The sequence below is a fragment of the Schizosaccharomyces pombe genome (genome assembly GCF_000002945.2).
Source record: "Schizosaccharomyces pombe strain 972h- genome assembly, chromosome: I".
In the NCBI taxonomy this organism is placed as follows: domain Eukaryota; kingdom Fungi; phylum Ascomycota; class Schizosaccharomycetes; order Schizosaccharomycetales; family Schizosaccharomycetaceae; genus Schizosaccharomyces; species Schizosaccharomyces pombe.
In genome coordinates, this window is record NC_003424.3 from 450,819 (window position 1) to 469,965 (window position 19,147).

General features: G+C 37.0%; 5 protein-coding genes, 10 long non-coding RNA genes and 1 other non-coding gene across 16 annotated transcripts; 8 read left to right on the forward strand and 8 right to left on the reverse strand.

Annotated features, from left to right (window-relative positions):
* Positions 1–41: 41 nt before the first annotated feature.
* On the reverse strand, positions 42–2,743 carry ste7 (meiosis specific arrestin family membrane adaptor Ste7). Its single transcript, NM_001018339.3, has one exon. The coding sequence runs from the start codon at positions 2,099–2,101 to the stop codon at positions 392–394; it is 1,710 nt and encodes a 569-aa protein (NP_592938.1). The 5' UTR covers positions 2,102–2,743; the 3' UTR covers positions 42–391.
* Positions 2,744–2,812: 69 nt separating this feature from the next.
* On the reverse strand, positions 2,813–3,522 carry SPOM_SPNCRNA.2183. The gene has a single exon (NR_191551.1). It is a non-coding gene; the product is annotated as a non-coding RNA (long non-coding RNA).
* On the forward strand, positions 2,917–5,041 carry SPOM_SPNCRNA.650. The gene has a single exon (NR_151014.1). It is a non-coding gene; the product is annotated as a non-coding RNA (long non-coding RNA).
* SPOM_SPNCRNA.2184 lies at positions 3,843–4,422 on the reverse strand. The gene has a single exon (NR_191552.1). It is a non-coding gene; the product is annotated as a non-coding RNA (long non-coding RNA).
* Positions 5,042–5,399: 358 nt separating the features above from the next.
* On the reverse strand, positions 5,400–5,615 carry SPOM_SPNCRNA.2185. The gene has a single exon (NR_191553.1). It is a non-coding gene; the product is annotated as a non-coding RNA (long non-coding RNA).
* SPOM_SPNCRNA.2186 lies at positions 5,420–5,631 on the forward strand. The gene has a single exon (NR_191554.1). It is a non-coding gene; the product is annotated as a non-coding RNA (long non-coding RNA).
* A 77-nt stretch (positions 5,632–5,708) lies between these two features.
* On the forward strand, positions 5,709–5,827 carry SPOM_SPRRNA.11. The gene has a single exon (NR_151401.1). It is a non-coding gene; the product is annotated as a 5S ribosomal RNA (ribosomal RNA).
* Positions 5,828–5,918: 91 nt separating this feature from the next.
* On the forward strand, positions 5,919–9,949 carry SPOM_SPNCRNA.2187. The gene has a single exon (NR_191555.1). It is a non-coding gene; the product is annotated as a non-coding RNA (long non-coding RNA).
* SPOM_SPAC24H6.13 (Ca(2+) transporter) lies at positions 6,113–9,078 on the reverse strand. The gene has a single exon (NM_001018340.3). It carries the CDS (start codon positions 8,856–8,858, stop codon positions 6,243–6,245), a length of 2,616 nt encoding a protein of 871 aa, NP_592939.1. The 5' UTR covers positions 8,859–9,078; the 3' UTR covers positions 6,113–6,242.
* Positions 9,950–9,974: 25 nt separating the features above from the next.
* Positions 9,975–10,934, forward strand: SPOM_SPNCRNA.651. The gene has a single exon (NR_151015.1). It is a non-coding gene; the product is annotated as a non-coding RNA, possible alternative UTR (long non-coding RNA).
* SPOM_SPNCRNA.2188 lies at positions 10,247–10,800 on the reverse strand. Its single transcript, NR_191556.1, has one exon. It is a non-coding gene; the product is annotated as a non-coding RNA (long non-coding RNA).
* On the forward strand, positions 10,898–12,781 carry uba3 (NEDD8-activating enzyme uba3). The gene has a single exon (NM_001018341.3). It carries the CDS (start codon positions 11,121–11,123, stop codon positions 12,453–12,455), a length of 1,335 nt encoding a protein of 444 aa, NP_592940.1. The 5' UTR covers positions 10,898–11,120; the 3' UTR covers positions 12,456–12,781.
* A 140-nt stretch (positions 12,782–12,921) lies between these two features.
* On the reverse strand, positions 12,922–14,000 carry SPOM_SPNCRNA.2189. Its single transcript, NR_191557.1, has one exon. It is a non-coding gene; the product is annotated as a non-coding RNA (long non-coding RNA).
* Positions 14,001–14,130: 130 nt separating this feature from the next.
* vsb1 (sulfate transporter) lies at positions 14,131–17,763 on the forward strand. Its single transcript, NM_001018342.3, has one exon. The coding sequence runs from the start codon at positions 14,481–14,483 to the stop codon at positions 17,355–17,357; it is 2,877 nt and encodes a 958-aa protein (NP_592941.1). The 5' UTR covers positions 14,131–14,480; the 3' UTR covers positions 17,358–17,763.
* SPOM_SPNCRNA.652 lies at positions 14,484–17,733 on the reverse strand. Its single transcript, NR_151016.1, has one exon. It is a non-coding gene; the product is annotated as a non-coding RNA (long non-coding RNA).
* Positions 17,764–17,871: 108 nt separating the features above from the next.
* Positions 17,872–19,072, forward strand: SPOM_SPAC24H6.10C (phospho-2-dehydro-3-deoxyheptonate aldolase). Its single transcript, NM_001018343.3, has one exon. The coding sequence runs from the start codon at positions 17,902–17,904 to the stop codon at positions 19,006–19,008; it is 1,107 nt and encodes a 368-aa protein (NP_592942.1). The 5' UTR covers positions 17,872–17,901; the 3' UTR covers positions 19,009–19,072.
* Positions 19,073–19,147: the final 75 nt, after the last annotated feature.

Sequence of the window (19,147 nt, forward strand, 5' to 3'; positions counted from 1 at the left end):
TTGCCATTAACATAATATTCAAGCAACAAATGATATTACTAGTACGCTTGTGAAATAAATAAAAAAATAAGTTATTAGAAAAAAAGTAATTAAAATTAACTAAGAATCATTAAATTAAGCCAAAACAGATGCGGTTGTATTTGTTGCAGACACCATGGACACTATGTATCTCAAAGCAAGTACTACAACGAAATAGTTAAAAAAAAAACATAAGATGCATATGATATTAAAATAAAATAATATAAAAATGCCGAGTTATTGACTCCAGTCCATATTTGGACATGTATAATTAAAAGCATTATCCAAAAGTTAATAGGAGATGGCATCTCAATTGTCAAAAAAAAAGTGGTTGTTATAAAGACTCGTAATTCAGGAAGTCTGTTATAAATAATTAAAGAGACTGTAAGACTTCATTGATAAGAACATCGAATTCTTTAGCATACGCCATGTTCAAAGCGTGTGGATCTTGTAGCATATTGTCGTCAGGCAAAGGGGAGCTAAGACTTGAATCTGAACAGTATGATACGGAATTAGATCGTTCATAACCCATTGGCAAAGTAGCTAGATACAGAGCATTGGATGAACTTCTTCTGGAAGGCGATACGGCACAGTGATTATTATGAACTTGATCTTCAGCAGTAGGCAAGCTTTCAGAAAATGATAGATTTCTATGACATGAAAGAGCTGAAAAGTCACCGGAAGAAGATGACGAATGACAAACTGTTGTAGCAACAGTCTTACCAGGAATACTGTACATATTGGAATTCTCAACCACCTCTTCTTCATCCATAAGGTCGTTTGGTTCAATCTTAAAGGTCAACTTCTCACCAGGTGCTAAATTGACAAAGGTGACGTTGTTGTCTGGTGAACAAATGGTAGAAGGAGAAACATTAGAATTGGTGAGTGGAGAAGATAAAGGACTAGGTTGATTTCCTGCCAAAGATGGAGGTGAAACGCCGTGTTTAACAGGACAAAACGAGGCAGTCGGAAGTGAGGTAATGCTTGACATTCGACGTTGAGAATTGAAAGAGGTATTCGGGGCAGTGTAAGAACGCTGAGGGAATTTATAAAGCATCGGAGGACCGGTACCCGAATTATTATAAGCATTGGATTGCGAGTCAAAACCGTTGGATAGGGTTACAGCGCTACTAGGCGTACTAGGGCAGCAAGGCGATGGACGTGACGATATGGAAAGAGGATTCTCATAATGTGACTGAGGACTGAGGTATGACTGCTGATTTTGATACATAAAAGCAGAAAACTGAGAAGGAGTAGGTGGAATGGGGGGTGACATGGAAATGGGAGTTTGAGGTGGATCTGAGGCTGAAGAAACAGAAAATTGACGGCGGGGAACGAAAGGAGCTACTGAGGAAGAGGATGAAGATGGAGCTGTCATGGATGAATTATACTGGAAGTAGGGATTAGGAACCATAACGGGGGTATGAACGGAATTCACGGAAGAAGAAGAAGATGTAGAAAATTGAGAAGTATGAGTAGCAGAAGAGGTGGTAATGGGAGCGGGGTTGGAATTGAAGGAAGGTTGTTTATAGAGAGATGCAGAAGGAGTAACGGAATCAAATTCCGGAAGTTGGAATGTCTTAGCAGAAGAACCGAACGATGAATTAGCACTCAAAGGTTTACCGGCCAAATTTGGAGGAACCATGATGAGTTCAGCCTTTGCACTTTGAGAAGAGCCAAGAAAGGCATAACGCTTACTGATAGTGGCTTTGAGCATGTAGCAAATGTTGACCATGGAATCATTGGACTTGGAACAAGGAAGAGACGAGGCGGATTTAGAAGGAAATTTAAATTTGAAGTCAATGGCATGAGACTTTGAAGAGGGACCTGCTGGTATAGGAAGAGGCTGAGAATGAGTAAAAATTTCTGTAGCTTCATCGGAATCGGAGGCAGAAGCAGTTGTTGGATGTTTATGGGAAGGAGAAGACAAGAAACCATGATGATAAACAGCATAACCCTTGATGCGAAGTTGAATTTGAAAGGAACGAGGAGAGGTAGCGGCATTTGTTTCAAAGCAAATTTTTCCGGTGATTACACGGTCAAAGCTATACGTCGCAGAATCTAGGATTATTTCCAAAAACATGATGGGTACGGAAGTACAGAAATTGGTAAGTAAGGGACTGGTAAAAATGAGAAGAGAGAAACGGAATTGCTCTGATAAGAAGAGGAGAGGGGAAAGGATAAAGAAAATGAGAGATGTTGAGAAGGAATAGTCAAATCAACGTGAACGTGAAAGAAGAAAGAGAGATTTTAAAGAAATAAAAAACACACTAAACACTAAATCTTGGAATAAAAAATTTAATAACAAGAACTCGATTTTCTTTTTGTAAACAAGAAGAACGACAACAAAAAGGTAAAGTATATAATGTCTAAAAGCTGGAAATTGAAGAAACAGCTAAAACAAAAATCAGAAAACGAAACGCACAAACAGATAGAGATAGTTAGACTGCGGAGTAGATAGACATGTAATCTTCTGAATTGAGCTAGATGAGGAGAGAAGAGATAGCAAAAGAAAAAGAAGAAGAAGAGAGAGAAAAAAAAAAAAAAAAAAAAAAACAAATTACAAAATAAGCCTTTATATCTTAACTTATCGAAGCTTTTGCTTTATTCCAAGTATATTCAGAGATAGATATACTAAGAAAGAAAGAAAGAAAGAAGGAAGGAAAAAATTAAAAATACTGCTGCTGTGCCTGACACAACTTAAATGTAAATACTAATGATTTATGCGACTCCAATTTTGGGGCTAACACGATTTATATAAAGTAAGTGATGCGAGAGGGGTATACCTGGGCTTTGCTCCATTTTCAAACAAAGAAAATCAACAATACAACCAGCGATTGGATTGAGTCATGCTAATCCCAGCATGGCTAGCACTCAAACAAGCAAGCAAACAAGCAACAAAGGGTAACGATGACTCCTTGATAAACCCTGTAAATCAATGTGACAACGATCCTCCTAGGGTGTATGGAGTAACGGTAAATGGGAAAGATTTGAAGTAGAGGAGGTACCAGGGATAAAGAGTACAAAGCATCGAGTAAAGTGATAGCTTATCATGTGCTACACGAATGGAAGCGATGCACACTTCAACGGTCAAAGTAACAAGAGCGGAGTTTGGAGATTACGAACAAAGAAAGCGAGTTTTGCGAGATCGGTTGCAGGCACTCCGAATAGTAAAAGGATTGCGGCAATGGCAACTAGTCAACTTGGTAATTTGAAAGAATGAAGAGTAAACAAGGGAATTTCAAGAAGAAGAGGTTCCGAAGGGTATGAAGAAGAAAGAAGAGAATTGCTTTAAAGAAGTAAAAGGGAGTAAAGAAATTTCAGTTTGGTTTTAGCTCGGGATTGGGCTTGAGCTTGGGAAGAAAAACGGATTGCGCTTAAAGAGATTTACGCACATGGAGTACGGATCGAGGGGAAGCGAGGAGAGAGAATGTAAGAATAGGCGAGGCAGGAAAAAGACATGAGAATAAGTAAAAGTTTGGAAGAAGTAGAAACGGAAAGAGGAAAGAAAGAAAGAAAGAAAGAAATTAGAAGATGAAGAAGAAGAAACTGAAAAACATAAAAATAAAATAGACAGATGGGAAAAATATGAAAGAGAGAAATACTTCTTACGGAGACTCAAGCTCATGTCCGAGGGAACAAACATTCCTCATAGTATGCGAAAACTTTCCTTTTCTCTTTTCGTGGAGAAGCAAAATGTTTGCCGACACAAAGGTCACTTGATTTTTCGTGCGCCATTCGTACGAATTCTTTTTTAAATAAAAAATAATTATATTTATTTAAAATAAGAGAAAAAAAAATGAATACCCTGTTGAATTTCTTACACGCCATTTTGTAACCGTTTCATTACATACTATAACGCCTACATATTACAAATGCTCACGTTATACCATGGAAAGCCGACAAACACGGTACAATGTAAATGAACAAGCACAAATGACTCCTGAAATGCAAACAAACCCGTCAGTTAACACCTAGGAATAGTCTCCCATGCAAACGCATTTCGGTTGGCGAACGCTGGTACTTTTTTAATACATTCATTTCACTCCTTTGCAAACACATCATGCCTTGAACCTCCTTACCTATCAGATTTCGCTTTCTTTGTTGATCAACCTCGCAGCATCTCGATATCTTTTTGCGTGGCCACACGCAAGATTTCATTTTTTTTGTCAAAAAGTTTTCCCACATACTGTGTTTGCATGCATAAATCACCTATTCGGATATTATCAATAGTCAAAGTCTCTTAGAAAGGGAAACCGCCCCTCCCCGCGTTACTTTTTTGGAGGCACCTTATTCTAAGCATTATACATGTCCACAATTTCCTAAATAAGCATAGAGCATAAAGTGGTAACCCTTTTCTTCTCAAACAAACGCCCGTCCACATTCTCTCAGTGTCTCTCTGTTGTTGCTGGAAATTGGGTATATGAAAAACAACCATCGCTGCCACTAAACATCGCTATGACAAATGCAGCACAGTTGTAACATGGATAAACAACTAGATATTTCTTATTCCACTCTGGTGATGTCACGACAGGTGCTTTGCGGGGCACGGTTGTTTAGATTGAATCACGGGGGAGGGGTTCCAAGTAAGAAGGACTCCTTTGCAAATGCATTGAGAGAGGATGGGGTATAAGGAAGTTTAGGCACTCTACTCTATCATGAGTAAGTTGCAGCCCCACTTTTTTTTACCAGTTCCAAGTGGGGGATGCGATTCGAGGAAGATGCACCAAGTAGGAGACTGTAGATATAGAAGGGATGGTTCTAAAGTGGGTGAATAAAGTCTACGTGGGGGTGAGAAATCTTTCAAGTTCAGCAAGTTGGTCCCTTGGCAAGGGAGTAGTAGTATATGGATAAATTTCCCCCCACATAGGGTCTCAGAGTAAGTTTGCTCCTCTATTCTTAATAGCTTGTTTATGTCAACAATAGCAAAACAATCAGCCAGAATCAAATAATCAATGAATACAACGTCCATATTGTTCTTATTTAGGAAACAATGTACATAATCAATTTTATTTTTTTTTGAAGGCTATATTTTTTTGTACTATGAACGAAACCATTATTTCTCATAGCAACCTTCGTATCTTATCTCGGGTTTCAAACAAAATCAGTAGCATTGCAAAGGTTCAATGTTTTACGCACAAAGGATTTTTTTTTTCTTTGAGTATCGTTTGTTTATCTAAAATTTTCCCAGGGTAATAGGAAAATTTGTAATACATACAAAGGCAGATCCTTTAATTTTGACTTTTAGTAGCCACTAGCTGTACTTTTAAAAATTTCCTACTGTAAAGACAACCTTTGTCTGATAGTGAATGAAATTGACATTCCAAAAAAAATAAAGCTTTCATCAAATTAATCTTATCATTACGATTACCATCAACTAAAGTATCTACCATTTTGTTCTACTTAAGTTTCGTTCCACATCTGTATAGCACGTGCGTTGATATTTGCTTATTTTGGTTTTTATCGTGTATGCACTTTCCTTTTTTAACATAAATGAAACCTGAAAGCGCATCTCCCGTTATTCTTTAGAAGGTTGCTAATGTCTCCATATTCATTTTCTTATAAGGATCAAATTGCTCATGTAAATATACTCCAAAGTTCAGGAATTTTGCAAGCCTGAATTTAAAATATTAACTAACTAAAATTAAAATTTCTTTTTCCTATAAATTCTATATTTTACTTAACGTGCTGTCTACGGCCATACCTAGGTGAAAACACCAGTTCCCGTCCGATCACTGCAGTTAAGCGTCTGAGGGCCTCGTTAGTACTATGGTTGGAGACAACATGGGAATCCGGGGTGCTGTAGGTTCCTTTTATTTTTTTTCTCATTTTTTAGCTCAGTCATTAACATTGATCATTGCAAAATCCGTAATATTTTTTTCACTTTCCGTTTTTTTTTTTTTTTAAATAATCGAATGCGTCGTTTTACAACCTCTGGTTTGAAGTAGATGCAACAAATTTTAGCGAAACATTTACAACATTCAATGTGATGAGACTTTTTGTTTCGCTGAGAGCAACAACAAATAATACTAAGAATACATTGCAGTACTATGATCAGAATGGATGGTAAATTCCAATAATAATAAATTAGTATGGCTATTAAAGGAAGCATGCAAATTTTAAAACCTAAAATAAAAAAAAAAACCGAAATAAATAATAAAACGATTGGAAACATACTACCACCCCATGTTTCCAAACAACTTCAAATAAAAGTTGGCTAAGCCTTAACTCCTGATCGCCTCATCGTAGTCGGGAGGTGGACCAGTATATTGGAGATTACCCTTCTCATTAAATGTTGTGTTATCGTCGAAAATATCCACCTTTCCACGCGCATCCTCAATTGCATAGGTCGACAATCCAAGAGGATCTTTTGGAATCCAAACTGATGGTGGTGTAGCTTTCAAAGCAGGACTCACATATTGTACATTACGTACACGCACAGGAATATCGTAAAATGAAGGAAGTAATTGTAAAACACGATCGAATCCAGTCAGGATCCTATTAGAAGCAGCAAGGTCAGAAAAATAACTTAAAACGAAACTAGGCATTTTATGTACAGATGAGATATTCGTAATAGCAAAGCCCTCGTCGTCCTTATCTATTTTTTCTTTGGTATTTTCCGAAGTTCTGCTACTTGTTTCTAAGAATTCATCACTTCCAGAAGATGATGACAATTTTTCCAGAATTTCGGGATAAGCACGACCCACGTTCTTCATTTCAGACGTACCCAGGTCCATTGGATATTTAATTTCAGGTCGCTCGGAAACACTTTCGATAGCACTAATTGGAACAGCATCCATCAAAGGTAAAAATTTGTATTTGAAATAAAGATGGCATGCCACCGTAAAACCCAAAAATACGGCTTCGAGTACGGTAGCGCCCCAATTCTTAGCCAAAACAAATAAGCCAATTAAGCAGACTTCTGCTAAGTAAAGACCGACAAATACTTGGAAAAGAGCTCTAGGATAATTTCTGCCCTTTGCGTCAGCGTTATGCCCTAAGACATAAATTAAATTATAGGAATATGCAAAATAAATTAAAACAAATGCTACAGCGGCAAATCCAATTATAATAGGAGCAATGATCGAGTAGCAAATCATGATAGTCACCAACAAAGAATAGACCGGATAAACCGTACCCCAGCTAGGTGCGGAAAGTTGATTCCAGCGATTCCACTTCTTTCGAGGTGTATTATCGAATATGCGCCCTAAAACTTTCGACAAAAGTAATGTTACTATTTGCAATAAAGCTCCTCCAGGAATTGAAAGTCCTTGCAAAAGGAAATATGAAATGTAAAAGTTAGACGCCTTTGGAAGATTACTGGCAAGTAGTGTCATGGAAGATGCTGGTTCTTTAATAACTTGTACAACGGCAGACGTAGCAGCCGATGTCATTGTAGTTACCAAAAAGACTTGAACGACCTGAAATGCGTAATACCAGTTTTGACAATAATTTTCAATCTCTTGAACGGTAAGAGCGCCGCCAAACTTTCCTAAAAACTTGATAAACGGTGGAACAAGCGACATCAAAATGGAGAGAGCAACAGAGGGGAGAATTCCTGTAATGATACCAAGCAATTTTGGAGGCATATGGTCGATAAATTTCAAGAAATGAACCTTTTCAATAAGATAGTTAACGTTGGATATACAACCGACTACTGCAACTGGAAATGCCCAGAAAATAATCATAAGAGTAAGAATAGTATTTGAAATAGTCTTTTTGCCTCTTCTGGTGTACATAGAAAGGTCAAGATTGGACCAAACGATATCTTCTGGAGCAATGCCGACCAAAGCACGACCGAAACGGTATTTTCTAAACTTTTTTGAGTAAAGGAAGGCCTGATAAGCAGTTTGCAAGTCCGTTTGACTACGGAATCTGATAAACACAGAACCAACTTTTTTGCGCTCCTCGAGTGAAGTTTGTAATTTATCGACAACCTCATCCAATTCAGCGATCGTGTCTCTACAGTAGTCAATAGTATCAACCTTTTTTCCAATCAAGAATTTAAGGCGATGAGTTGGACGCTTCTTCACGTAAGCGGTATAATCCAAGGTTGAAGGAAGTGGCTTATGCTTTTTGACAAGCTTATTATGTTTTTTAACAGACTTATTAATAAGGCTGTTAAGAGTACTCTCATACTTGTTTCCAAGGTCACTGCGTTTCTTGACCTTTTTTTCCAGCTTCTTGAGATCACGGACGCATGTAAACTCAGAAGCGTTTGGAAAAAGCTCATGAAGAGTTTCCTCATCGTTTAAAACTGAGTTTGGAAGCTCAGTCAGCAACATCGTAGAGGAAGAAGGAAGATTGTTATAAAGACCTGAAGATTGCATGGCATGTCGAAAAATAACATAATAGCGAAGCTCACGATATATTATGAAAATGGTGAAACCGAAAAACAACCAAGAGAGAAAAACATGGGCATAAAATCGATTATGATTTTTGACGTTTGAGAATGAAAGAATATCAAATCCCTTTTCACCCACACCGTTTGTTGCGTTTACAGGAAGGAGGATGGGGAAAAGAACTAAACAGCCTAGGATACAAAGGGCACCAAATGTGAAGAGATAGCGAATAAAAAAATAACCATCCACACCAGCGTATTGGATAAGATATGTCTCAGAGCGTTTCACAACGTAAGCAAACAAACCAAAAGGGCTAGAGGGGGAAGGCTCTGGTTTCTCTTCTTTTGGTTGAGTATCTATAATACATCTAGGTTGGTAAACGTGTTTCTCGCGAGGACGCAAACATAAAAAAAGACCGATGAAGGCGCAAAAGATAGCAAAATTGAAGACTAACGATGATACGAACGCCGACGTAGAAGAACTGCTGCTGTCGGACATACTGTCAAAAGAGTGTTGCGCTTGACACGATCAGCAGATGGAGAAAGAAAAATGAGAGAATGGTGCGATGTTGAGTTGGGTAGATTTGTGAAAGATACACACAACACCGGAAGTTTTAAAAGAATGATCCAAACCCCCAGTAGAAAACCTTCTTTGTTGTTTAATAAAGCAATTAAAACAATGAAAAGAAAAAATCCTAATGACTTAGAAGGTAGTGGGCGAAAGAAAATTATGCAAGTGATGGTGCATGGACTTTTAATAGTAAATGCTCATCTCCAATTAAAAAGCCTTGAGGTTCTGTTTACATTGGCGATATTGCGCTGGCAAATGCAAAGCCAGAATTAGATATTACCAGCATTTTTCACCTATTCTCCCTTAACACTGTCCAATCTCGTGAATTTGCGTCTCGCAATTTCAGATGTAAACAAATATTGAAACTGCGACGCATACATGTCACTTTGCTATTGTAAAACAGGCAGATCCCACACCCAGGTAAAATAAGAACCGAAGCAAAATTATGATAACGTTAAAAGGATTCATTTAGGAAAGGATAAACATAGTTAGTCACTAGCAAAAGAGAGAAAAACGAAATCATCCTTCTTTCGCACAATAACGAACTCATGCAATTCTTGCTGGTTGTTAAGGACATAGTGAAGTACAAGTGTTAGTGATATAATTCAAATTGAGATAATAATTTCATAAAACACGGACTTTCACTTATGTGACAATCATTCGCTAACTCGGTTTCATGTCACACAAAAAGCCACCATCGACTTAGTCGGGAGTGTAATATTTACACATTGGAACATGTTAAACGACATCGTTAAGCAACAGCGAGTGTCTTTACCGGACTTTTCACCAAAAAAATTTCGCTGCCCTATCTTGTACGCACGCAGAATAAAGCATTTCCAGCCAGTTATTGAACGCGCTAAAGTGTTGTAAAGGTCAATCTCGGATTTCATAAATTTCACCAATAAAGAAAAACCAAATTGCACATCATGTCAACGAAAATGACAGCTGGCTTTACACAGCCTCATATACTTAGTAGGTAATAATGATATGAGAGAGCATGGTGTAAGTAAAAAAAAAAAGGAATTTAGAATTTAATATTCTATGCTTGTAGTATATGTAATCACATACGTATGTGAGCAATCATTTTCTACCTGCAAGTTTTCTAGGTTTAAGGTTTTTTTCTTCGCTTTCTATTCAAATGTGTCATAGTTTCGCACTTACATGTAAACCAACATTTTCGAGCTATATTGTATGCAGCAGAAATGTAAATAGAAATATTTAAACTACACGTTTAAGTGTCAATTATATAAAAAAGAAATGTACAAAATTATTCAAGCAAAAGGTGATTTTTGTTTATTCATGCTATTTTAACCATCGGTTGCTTGGATGAAACATTTTCATTAATACTTGATTTCTTGATGTGACGGACATTCCTCTGTTCTCGTGTGCTTTTGTTCTCGACTATTACTTAACCATACTAGAAAATGATGAGTATTGTCGTTTTACAATATAGACGCAATACTGTAAACAACACCAGTATATAGGTAAACTGAAGATGAGTTGAGAACGAGACTCCTCCAATATAACTTACGTCTCTTTTGCTACGTATTCGTTGCATTTGCTCAAATGCGTTCTTGGAATGTATACGTTTGCGTAAATTAATCAACCCAGTTCGCCCTGAATAATTTCAAAAACTATGCGCAAATAGTTTATTAATAATATCAGATTATCCAACGCATTTGTAGAGCAAGTATTAATCTATGCAAACTCATTTGTGGGATGGAGCTTTTGCGTTGGGGTGTTAGTATATCCATTTTTTCTATCAGCTTTTTATTCTTAGTCAATTTATGCCAATACAAAAGCCAATTTCAAATAAAATGAAAAAAGACGTTTATTCAACTAATTCTGCTTTGGTAACCTAGTATTGTCATTACGAAGTGAAATCAGTTACTCTTCTGTTCTGCGTGTGTCGGTAGGACTGTTACTTACACCTATATCACATTATTACATGTTAAAAAGTATCTTCCAACTTTCATACTCCATTTCATTATCCTCTTATTAAATGAGTAGCCATATTTCCTGACAGCATTGGAGTATTTTCATACACAAATTCCTTTTCTGTTTACATGTAACGAATATTGGGAACAAAGCCAACCTCCAACGCATTTCGTTGACATTAATAGAGAATACAAATTCTTGACTCAGAAATTTTAAGAAATACTTCAAAAAACGATTATTTTTTTGTAGGAGATGCCCTCCTCAGACGTATGTAAAGCTGGTAGTCACAGGCATTCTGGATGGATCCAAAGTCTCAAAAAACCAGGGCCTTTCAACTTGGATGCTCCAGAAAACCCTGAAGAAACTCTTAAGTCTGCCTTTTCTTCTAAAATCTTAATTATTGGTGCTGGTGGTCTAGGATGCGAGATTTTAAAGGATTTAGCATTATCTGGATTTCGAGATTTAAGCGTAATCGACATGGATACTATTGACATTACAAATTTGAATCGACAATTTCTATTTAATGAAAGCAACATTGATGAGCCGAAAGCCAACGTTGCCGCATCAATGATTATGAAACGAATCCCTTCTACGGTAGTAACACCTTTTTATGGGAAAATTCAAGACAAAACAATTGAATTCTATAAGGAGTTTAAACTTATTATATGTGGCCTTGATTCAGTAGAAGCTCGACGGTGGATCAATTCAACTCTCGTGGCCATTGCTAAGACAGGAGATCTTATACCGTTGGTCGATGGCGGCTCAGAGGGCCTTAAGGGTCAAGCCCGAGTAATCATTCCAACGATAACAAGTTGCTATGAATGTTCATTAGACATGCTTACGCCTAAGATTTCGTATCCCATATGTACATTGGCGAATACTCCTCGATTGCCGGAGCATTGCGTCGAATGGGCATATTTACTCGAATGGCCTCGAGTTTTTCTTAATGCTTCAGTTGATAGTTTTTCTAAGCAAGAAGTTTTTGAACCGCTGGATGGAAAAAATTCCAATTTTGAACCAGATAATATCCGACATATTGACTGGCTCGTAAAACGTTCTATCGAACGTGCCAATAAATTTCAAATACCCTCTTCCTCAATCAATCGTTTTTTCGTGCAAGGAATCGTAAAGCGTATCATACCAGCGGTTGCGTCGACAAATGCCATAATTGCCGCGAGCTGTTGTAACGAAGCATTAAAAATTTTGACGGAAAGCAATCCGTTTTTGGATAATTACATGATGTATGTCGGTGAAGATGGAGCGTATACATATACATTTAATTTGGAAAAGAGATCAGATTGTCCTGTTTGCGGCGTATTGTCTGAAGTCTATGATATTTCAGCCTCATCTACCGTTACTTTAAAGGATATTTTAAATCATTATTCTAAATCTTATAATCTACAAAATCCTTCGGTTTCAACAGCTGCAGGAACCCCTCTGTACTTGGCTTCACCTCCAGCTCTTCAAGTTGCGACATCTAAAAATTTATCTCAACCTATATTAAGTATTACGTCGGTTGATGTGAACCTTGTAATTACTGATAAAAATCTTTCTACAAGTTTGTCTGTTCAGTTGAGAGAATGCTAGATTTGATGTTTATCAATCGCTAATAGACTGTGGATATTTTTGTGTAGAATAGCAGTTTCGCTGCATTTCAATATACTTATAAATTGAAAAGAGATATCACTAAAGAGATAGAGAATCTGCTTCACGCTCCTTACTATAATTCCTTGCTTATTTATAGTTATGTCATTTCAACTTTGTTTCAATGTCTTCAGTTTAACGACATCTCAAAAAAAATATATAAGTTGAAAAGATCTTATTTAATTTTAAAAAAAGAAACAATTAAACCAAATCAAAGTTATTCAACTCTAAATTACAAATCTACAACAGACAACAAACACGAAACGTATGCATACAGTTAGGTATTTAGCATATATAAGCATGCAATGTGCAAAGTATATTGCAAAATAGAAAGTAAATCAAATGCTTTAAGTTAATTTTATTTGCCTTTTTTTATGCTATTAATTTTATTGCTACGAGCATTGTCATTGAGTGATAAAAACATGCACTGCCCTTTGTTTAGGCATTTGCGACATTACTTTTCCATAAACAATTATTTTGATTCATGTTGCAAAAACATGACTTTTAACGACCGAATTTTCAAAAATTTTCATCGGAATAAAACAAGCGATATCATTTAGCAATAACATCAACAGAATTAGTATTTGCTCAGCAGCTATTAAATCCGCCTAAATAAAACAAGTTATTACATTTTCAAATAAATAGAAATTAAAAATCGTTCGAAACAAAGCAATAAGTCTTTTTCCCAAAAAAAAAAAAAATCGATAAATAAATTAAAATTTTCATTTTTGTAATTATTTTATTCGTTTACGTAGGTATACAGTAGAAAAACATGATTTTGCTCTCAACGGATATTTGACCGTGGACATACATTATTGACGCTTTTCTTACTACTAAGAGCCGGTTGACATCGACTTTCCATGAATGGAATCCCAATCTCGGAGACGAGAAAAACCGCATGGTTTATTATCAACTTTTCGCATTTATGACACTAAAATTGTTGCTTATGATAACGTAGAGAGGGATTTGTTGCTGCTGATACTCACTGGGGATTTACCGCTATCAATAGAATGGCTCACTAGAAAAACAATTATTTCACTGATCCGCCTGCAATTATAGACATTACTTTATTGATAGGAGTATTAGGAGAAAAAAAAAATATCAGTCCGGAACAGCTTGTATTTGGTTGAATCTGTTAAATAAATAAATATATATATATATATATTACTGCAGATACCGAAGCATGTAAGAAGCGAGCTTTTTTTGTCACAACACACCCGCCATCTGCACGCCTTTCTTAAACATTCACCATTCTCTGCTTGAATTGAGGAGATCAGGGTGCTTTTCTTCATTGCATTAATTGAACGATAGTGCCAATTTACCAAAGTATCAATTAATTCGGGCAAATCATTGACCCCTGGGAATTATCTCTGGAAAGCTTTAACGGTTGCTTGAGATTGGTGATCCTCTTGTATTTATTGTAAAATCTCAACTTTTGGTGTGATTTTACCGTTACTTTCTACCTCATAATTGCATTTGTTTGACATTTATAAGGTATCTTTAGCAAAGTATTTGCGAGTATTGGAAGTACTGTTATCGTCTTACATTCTAGGCTGTATTGGAAGTTGCAAGTGAAAAAGTGTCTTTAAGACGTACATTTTTTGTATATTCTTGATTCATCCTTCATTCCTTACCAACGTTGTCCTTTTGAGGTTTAAGATCTTTCAGCTTGCTTTTGTACTTGGTTTTAATACATTTCCATAGCTATTTAAATACAGAAAAGTTTACAGTTTCATTTCATCGCTTAACTGGGCCCTTTTATTCTCACTGTGTTTTCCCTCTAATGCTTTTAATTTAATTGATTGTTAAACAAACTTTTCTACCTTCAAAGTCTTGTCTGTTTTTTATTTTTATTTTTTTTAAAAAAAATCGCCTACCCCATATTTTCTCACTCATCTTATTCGTTGGGTGTCCCTTAAAAAAACTCATATTTATTACTTTTGAAGACTTTAAAAAAATTAATAATCCATGCCCACCCATAGCCTTAATCAGAAAAGAAGTTTGCTTTATCCTAGTATTGACAACGGGTCGGTCCCAGACTCTTCGTTCCTAAGTCAAAGCTTTAGAGATACTAATGACATTCATCTTCTGTCAGCTCGGTTGGCTTCTGTCGAAGTGGATCCCGAAACTCTTCCTTCAAATTCTCCAGAAACGAACGATGATGTTTCCAATTATGACTATATGTCTATAAGCTCGTACCAACGTGCACATTCTCTAGCCTCCACTTCTCGCAATGACTTTAATTATCGCCCCTCTGAAATCAATGAGACAAGACCTTTGCTTCCGGAACGTGAAGAACATTCTTCTCAACTGCCACCTGCTCAGAATCAGGTACTGCCTTTCCAGTCACTGAACGCTCCCTCTAAAAAACTGAGAGGTCGCATTTCGCTAAGCAAGATCTATCAATTCTTCTTCGATGATAAAGGTCCCATCTTATTTATCCTTAATATACCTGCTGTCATCATTGGATTACTCCTTAATATTTTGGATGCTCTCTCTTATGGCCTTATTTTATTCCCAATCTCCGACCCTCTTTTCAAAAATTTGGGGGCCGATGGCCTTGCTATTTACTACGTAAGTTGTGTTGTATCACAATTAGTATATTCTCTTGGTGGCTCCTTTTTTAAAGGAAGTGTGGGCTCAGAGATGATTGAGGTAATTCCATTTTTCCATCAGATCGCTTTCACCATCCTGAATCGTGTTGGTGAAGACAACCCAAAGTCCGTTATTGCAACTACAATTTTGGCGTATTGTTTATCCAGTATCCTTACTGGATTGGTGTTTTTTATTCTTGGCATCCTCCGACTTGGTAGGCTTATTGAGTTTTTTCCTAGACATATCTTGCTTGGTTGTATAGGTGGTGTTGGAAGCTTTCTTGTTCTTACGGCCGTTGAAGTGTCTTCTAGGTTAGAAGGAAGTGTTTCATTTAATTGGGCTTCCCTATCTGCTCTTTTTCAGCCTATGACGTTCGCAAAATGGTCAATTCCTCTTTTTCTCTCAAGCGCTTTGGAATTTGCTCAACAGAGGTGGCCGCATCCATTCCTCATTCCTTCGTTTTTTGTTATTGCCCCGGCTATCTTTTACGTTTTAGTTTGGGCAATACCAGGCATGAGTCTAGAGTATTTACGTGAGACCGGATGGGTTTTCTCTTCAACTGAGACTAACGTACCTTGGTATCATTTTTATAGCTTGTTTAGTTTACGTGATACTGATTGGAGCGCATTGTTAGCCACTGTTCCTGAAATGTGTGCTTTAACATTTTTTGGAATTTTGCATGTTCCTATAAACGTTCCAGCGCTAGCTATTTCACTTGGGCTCGACTTTGTAGACACTGACAAAGAACTAATTGCTCATGGAGTCAGCAATACATTATCTGGCGCTGTAGGCAGCATTCAAAATTACATGACATATACGAATTCTTTAATGTTTATTCGATCTGGAGGTAACAATCGCTTGGCAGGTATTATGCTAGCTTTGGCAACTGTAGCCCTTTTAGTTATAGGTCCTGGAATTATTGCCTATATCCCTGTTTGGACTGTCGGGTGCCTAATTTATTTACTCGGTATTGAACTTCTAAAAGAATCTTTATGGGATCCCATTGGTATAACCACTAAAATCGAATATTTTACTATTTGTGCAATTGTTTTCACCATGACTGTTGTGGATTTCGTTGTTGGTATTGTTATTGGCATCATTATGGCATGTGTTTTCTTTGTAATTCAGGCTTCAAGCCGTTCCGCTTTACGTGGAATTTATTCAGGTGGTATTGTTCGTTCTACGGTACGTCGTCCTATGAATCAACAACGATTCTTAAATGAAATTGGAAGACAAATCCAAGTGTGTAAACTCTCTGGTTTCTTATTCTTCGGTACTATCAACGGTGTTGAGAAAAACATTGCTGGATTGATTGAGGAGCTGAATGTCTCAAATAATCCGCTTAGATTCCTTATTATCGATTTTAGTCTTGTTAATGGAGCAGATTTTAGTGTCGTCCAAGCATTTCTACGCATTCGTCGTATGTTAGCGACTATGAATGTACAGCTATGCGTCTGTGGGTTGGATGAGACTCGGTCTTCCTTCAAAACATTGACTACTATGTGCTTTGGCGGCGATGATAATTGCGGTTGTCAGGTCTTTGAAGATGTCAACTCTTCATTGGAATACTGTGAAAACATGTTATTAGATGACTACGACGTGTATCGCACTAAACTTTTACACAAGGCAGGGTATTCACATACTTTAGCTGTGCCCGGAAAACACAAACAAAACATTTCAATGGCTGAAACCTTTTCACCATCACCCAGACACGATTTGCTAAGGCAAGTTGCTATGTCATCGGTCAAAGCTGAAACAAAGGAGTTATCGAAATTCGAAAAGTACGCCAAATACGAACAACCTTTCCCATTACTTATGCAAGTGTTTGGAGAGATTACCACTAAGCGAGAAGATTTTTGGCTTGGGCTCTGTCCATTCTTTAAAAAGGCGTTCTTGAGAAAAGGAGACTTATTATGGAGAAAAGGTGATACACCTTCAAAACTTGTTATTTTGGAAACTGGGATGGTTAAGGCTTCGTACCAAATGGATAGAGAAAGCTTATCTGAAAATATCACATGTTTGTGCGTTGTTGGAGAACTTCCATTCTTCAGTAAGACATGCTATAATGCCACAGTTGTAGCTGAATTAGATTCTGCTGTATGGATTCTTGACCGAGAAGGATGGGAGACTATGTTGAAATCTTCTGACAAGGCTGAAGTCATTGAAAATGAAATGTTATATTTAACTTTGAAAATGACTCGAGACAAATTTAATGTATTTACCAATTTTGCTCTAAATTTGTATCGATAAAATTGTTCCCAATTTATCAAAACAATAATTCTGCATTTTGGGTCATTTAAAAGCATAAAAATAACACCTGAAGAGGCTTGTCATTTAATTATTGAAATTGTTTTTTTGTTAAAACATACTCGACGCTTGATATCTTTTGTCAATCCCTAATTGCCTAATCAATTTATTTTGTTTATTAGGGTAATAAAATTTATCTTCTAATAATAAAAGTTATCGTTCTTATGCTTTTTTTTTTTTGCATTTGTTCATGATAGTCGTTTTGTTAAGCAGGAATAGTTTATACTTACTTTAATACTTTGAAAAGACTTCGAAATGTTAAATTGAAGCATTCATTTTAATAATACATGCTTACAAAAGGATATTGTTTACCAGTTTCTATTGATAGTTGGAAATATAATGTCCAAGACTTATGACAGCGCAGTAGTTTGTAACTCGTAATCTAAAGTAGCGAAAATTGATCTCGTTAAAAAATTTTATTACAGATGTCTTGAGAACTACATTATACTAATGGCTTGTCTTCTACAAGTTAGAAAATCATTAAGAGATGGACAAGCACACTCCTCTTCTTCCTGGCGACAGTGTTTTTTCACGTTGTAAAACTGAAGATAGTCGTATCAAAGGCTATGATCCAGTAATTTCACCTGCTTTAATTCAATCAGAATTAGCAGCCTCTGATGAAACACTTGCTTTTGTGTCGGATCAAAGACGCCAAGCCGCCGATATCATTGCGGGACGTGATGATAGACTTCTTCTAATCGTTGGACCCTGTTCTTTACACGATCCTGTTGCCGCCAAGGAGTATGCCATTCGCTTGCAAAAGGAGGCTATTAAGCACAAGAAGGACTTGCATATTATTATGCGCGCCTATCTTGAAAAGCCTCGTACAACTGTTGGATGGAAAGGGTTGATTAATGATCCCGATTTGGATGGATCTTATAACATTAATAAGGGTATTCGTGTCGCTCGACGCATTTTTCTGGAGCTTCTGGAAACTGGTGTCGGTATAGCGTCAGAGATGCTGGACACTATAAGTCCCCAATATTTAGCTGATCTAATTTGCTGGGGCGCTATTGGTGCTCGTACCACTGAGTCCCAATTGCATCGAGAACTTGCTTCAGGGCTTTCTTTTCCAATAGGTTTTAAGAATGCTACTGACGGTAACATTGGTATTGCTATAGATGCTATGAATTCTTCTGCCAACCCTCATCATTTCTTGTCTGTCACAAAGCAGGGTGTTGTAGCCATTGTTACTACTACAGGTAACCCTGATACACACATTATTTTGCGTGGTGGTAAAAGTGGGACTAACTTCGATGCTGATTCAGTGGCTGGTGCCAAGGCTAAACTCGAAGAATGCAACAAGCTACCTAGTATCATGATCGACTGTTCTCATGGAAACTCATCTAAAAACCATAAGAATCAACCCAAGGTTGCTGCTTGTATTGCTGAGCAGGTGGCAAACGGTCAGAAAGCAATTACTGGTGTCATGATCGAATCTCACCTTAACGAAGGTAAGCAAGCTATACCTGAGGATGATTTGTCAAGTATGAAATATGGAGTCAGTGTCACCGATGCTTGCATTGGTTGGGACGACACTACCGCCGTTTTTGAACAGTTGGCTGCTGCCGTCCGTTCTCGTCGTTCTCATTAACCTATAATGAAGGTTATTGAGACAGTTTTATAAAAATAAATTTTTTGGTTTCTTGTATAATAAATTTGTATTTGCCGTAATTAACAGTGTGACTTTTAAAAGGTTATTTATCGTACTTATCATTGCACTTTATCGGATG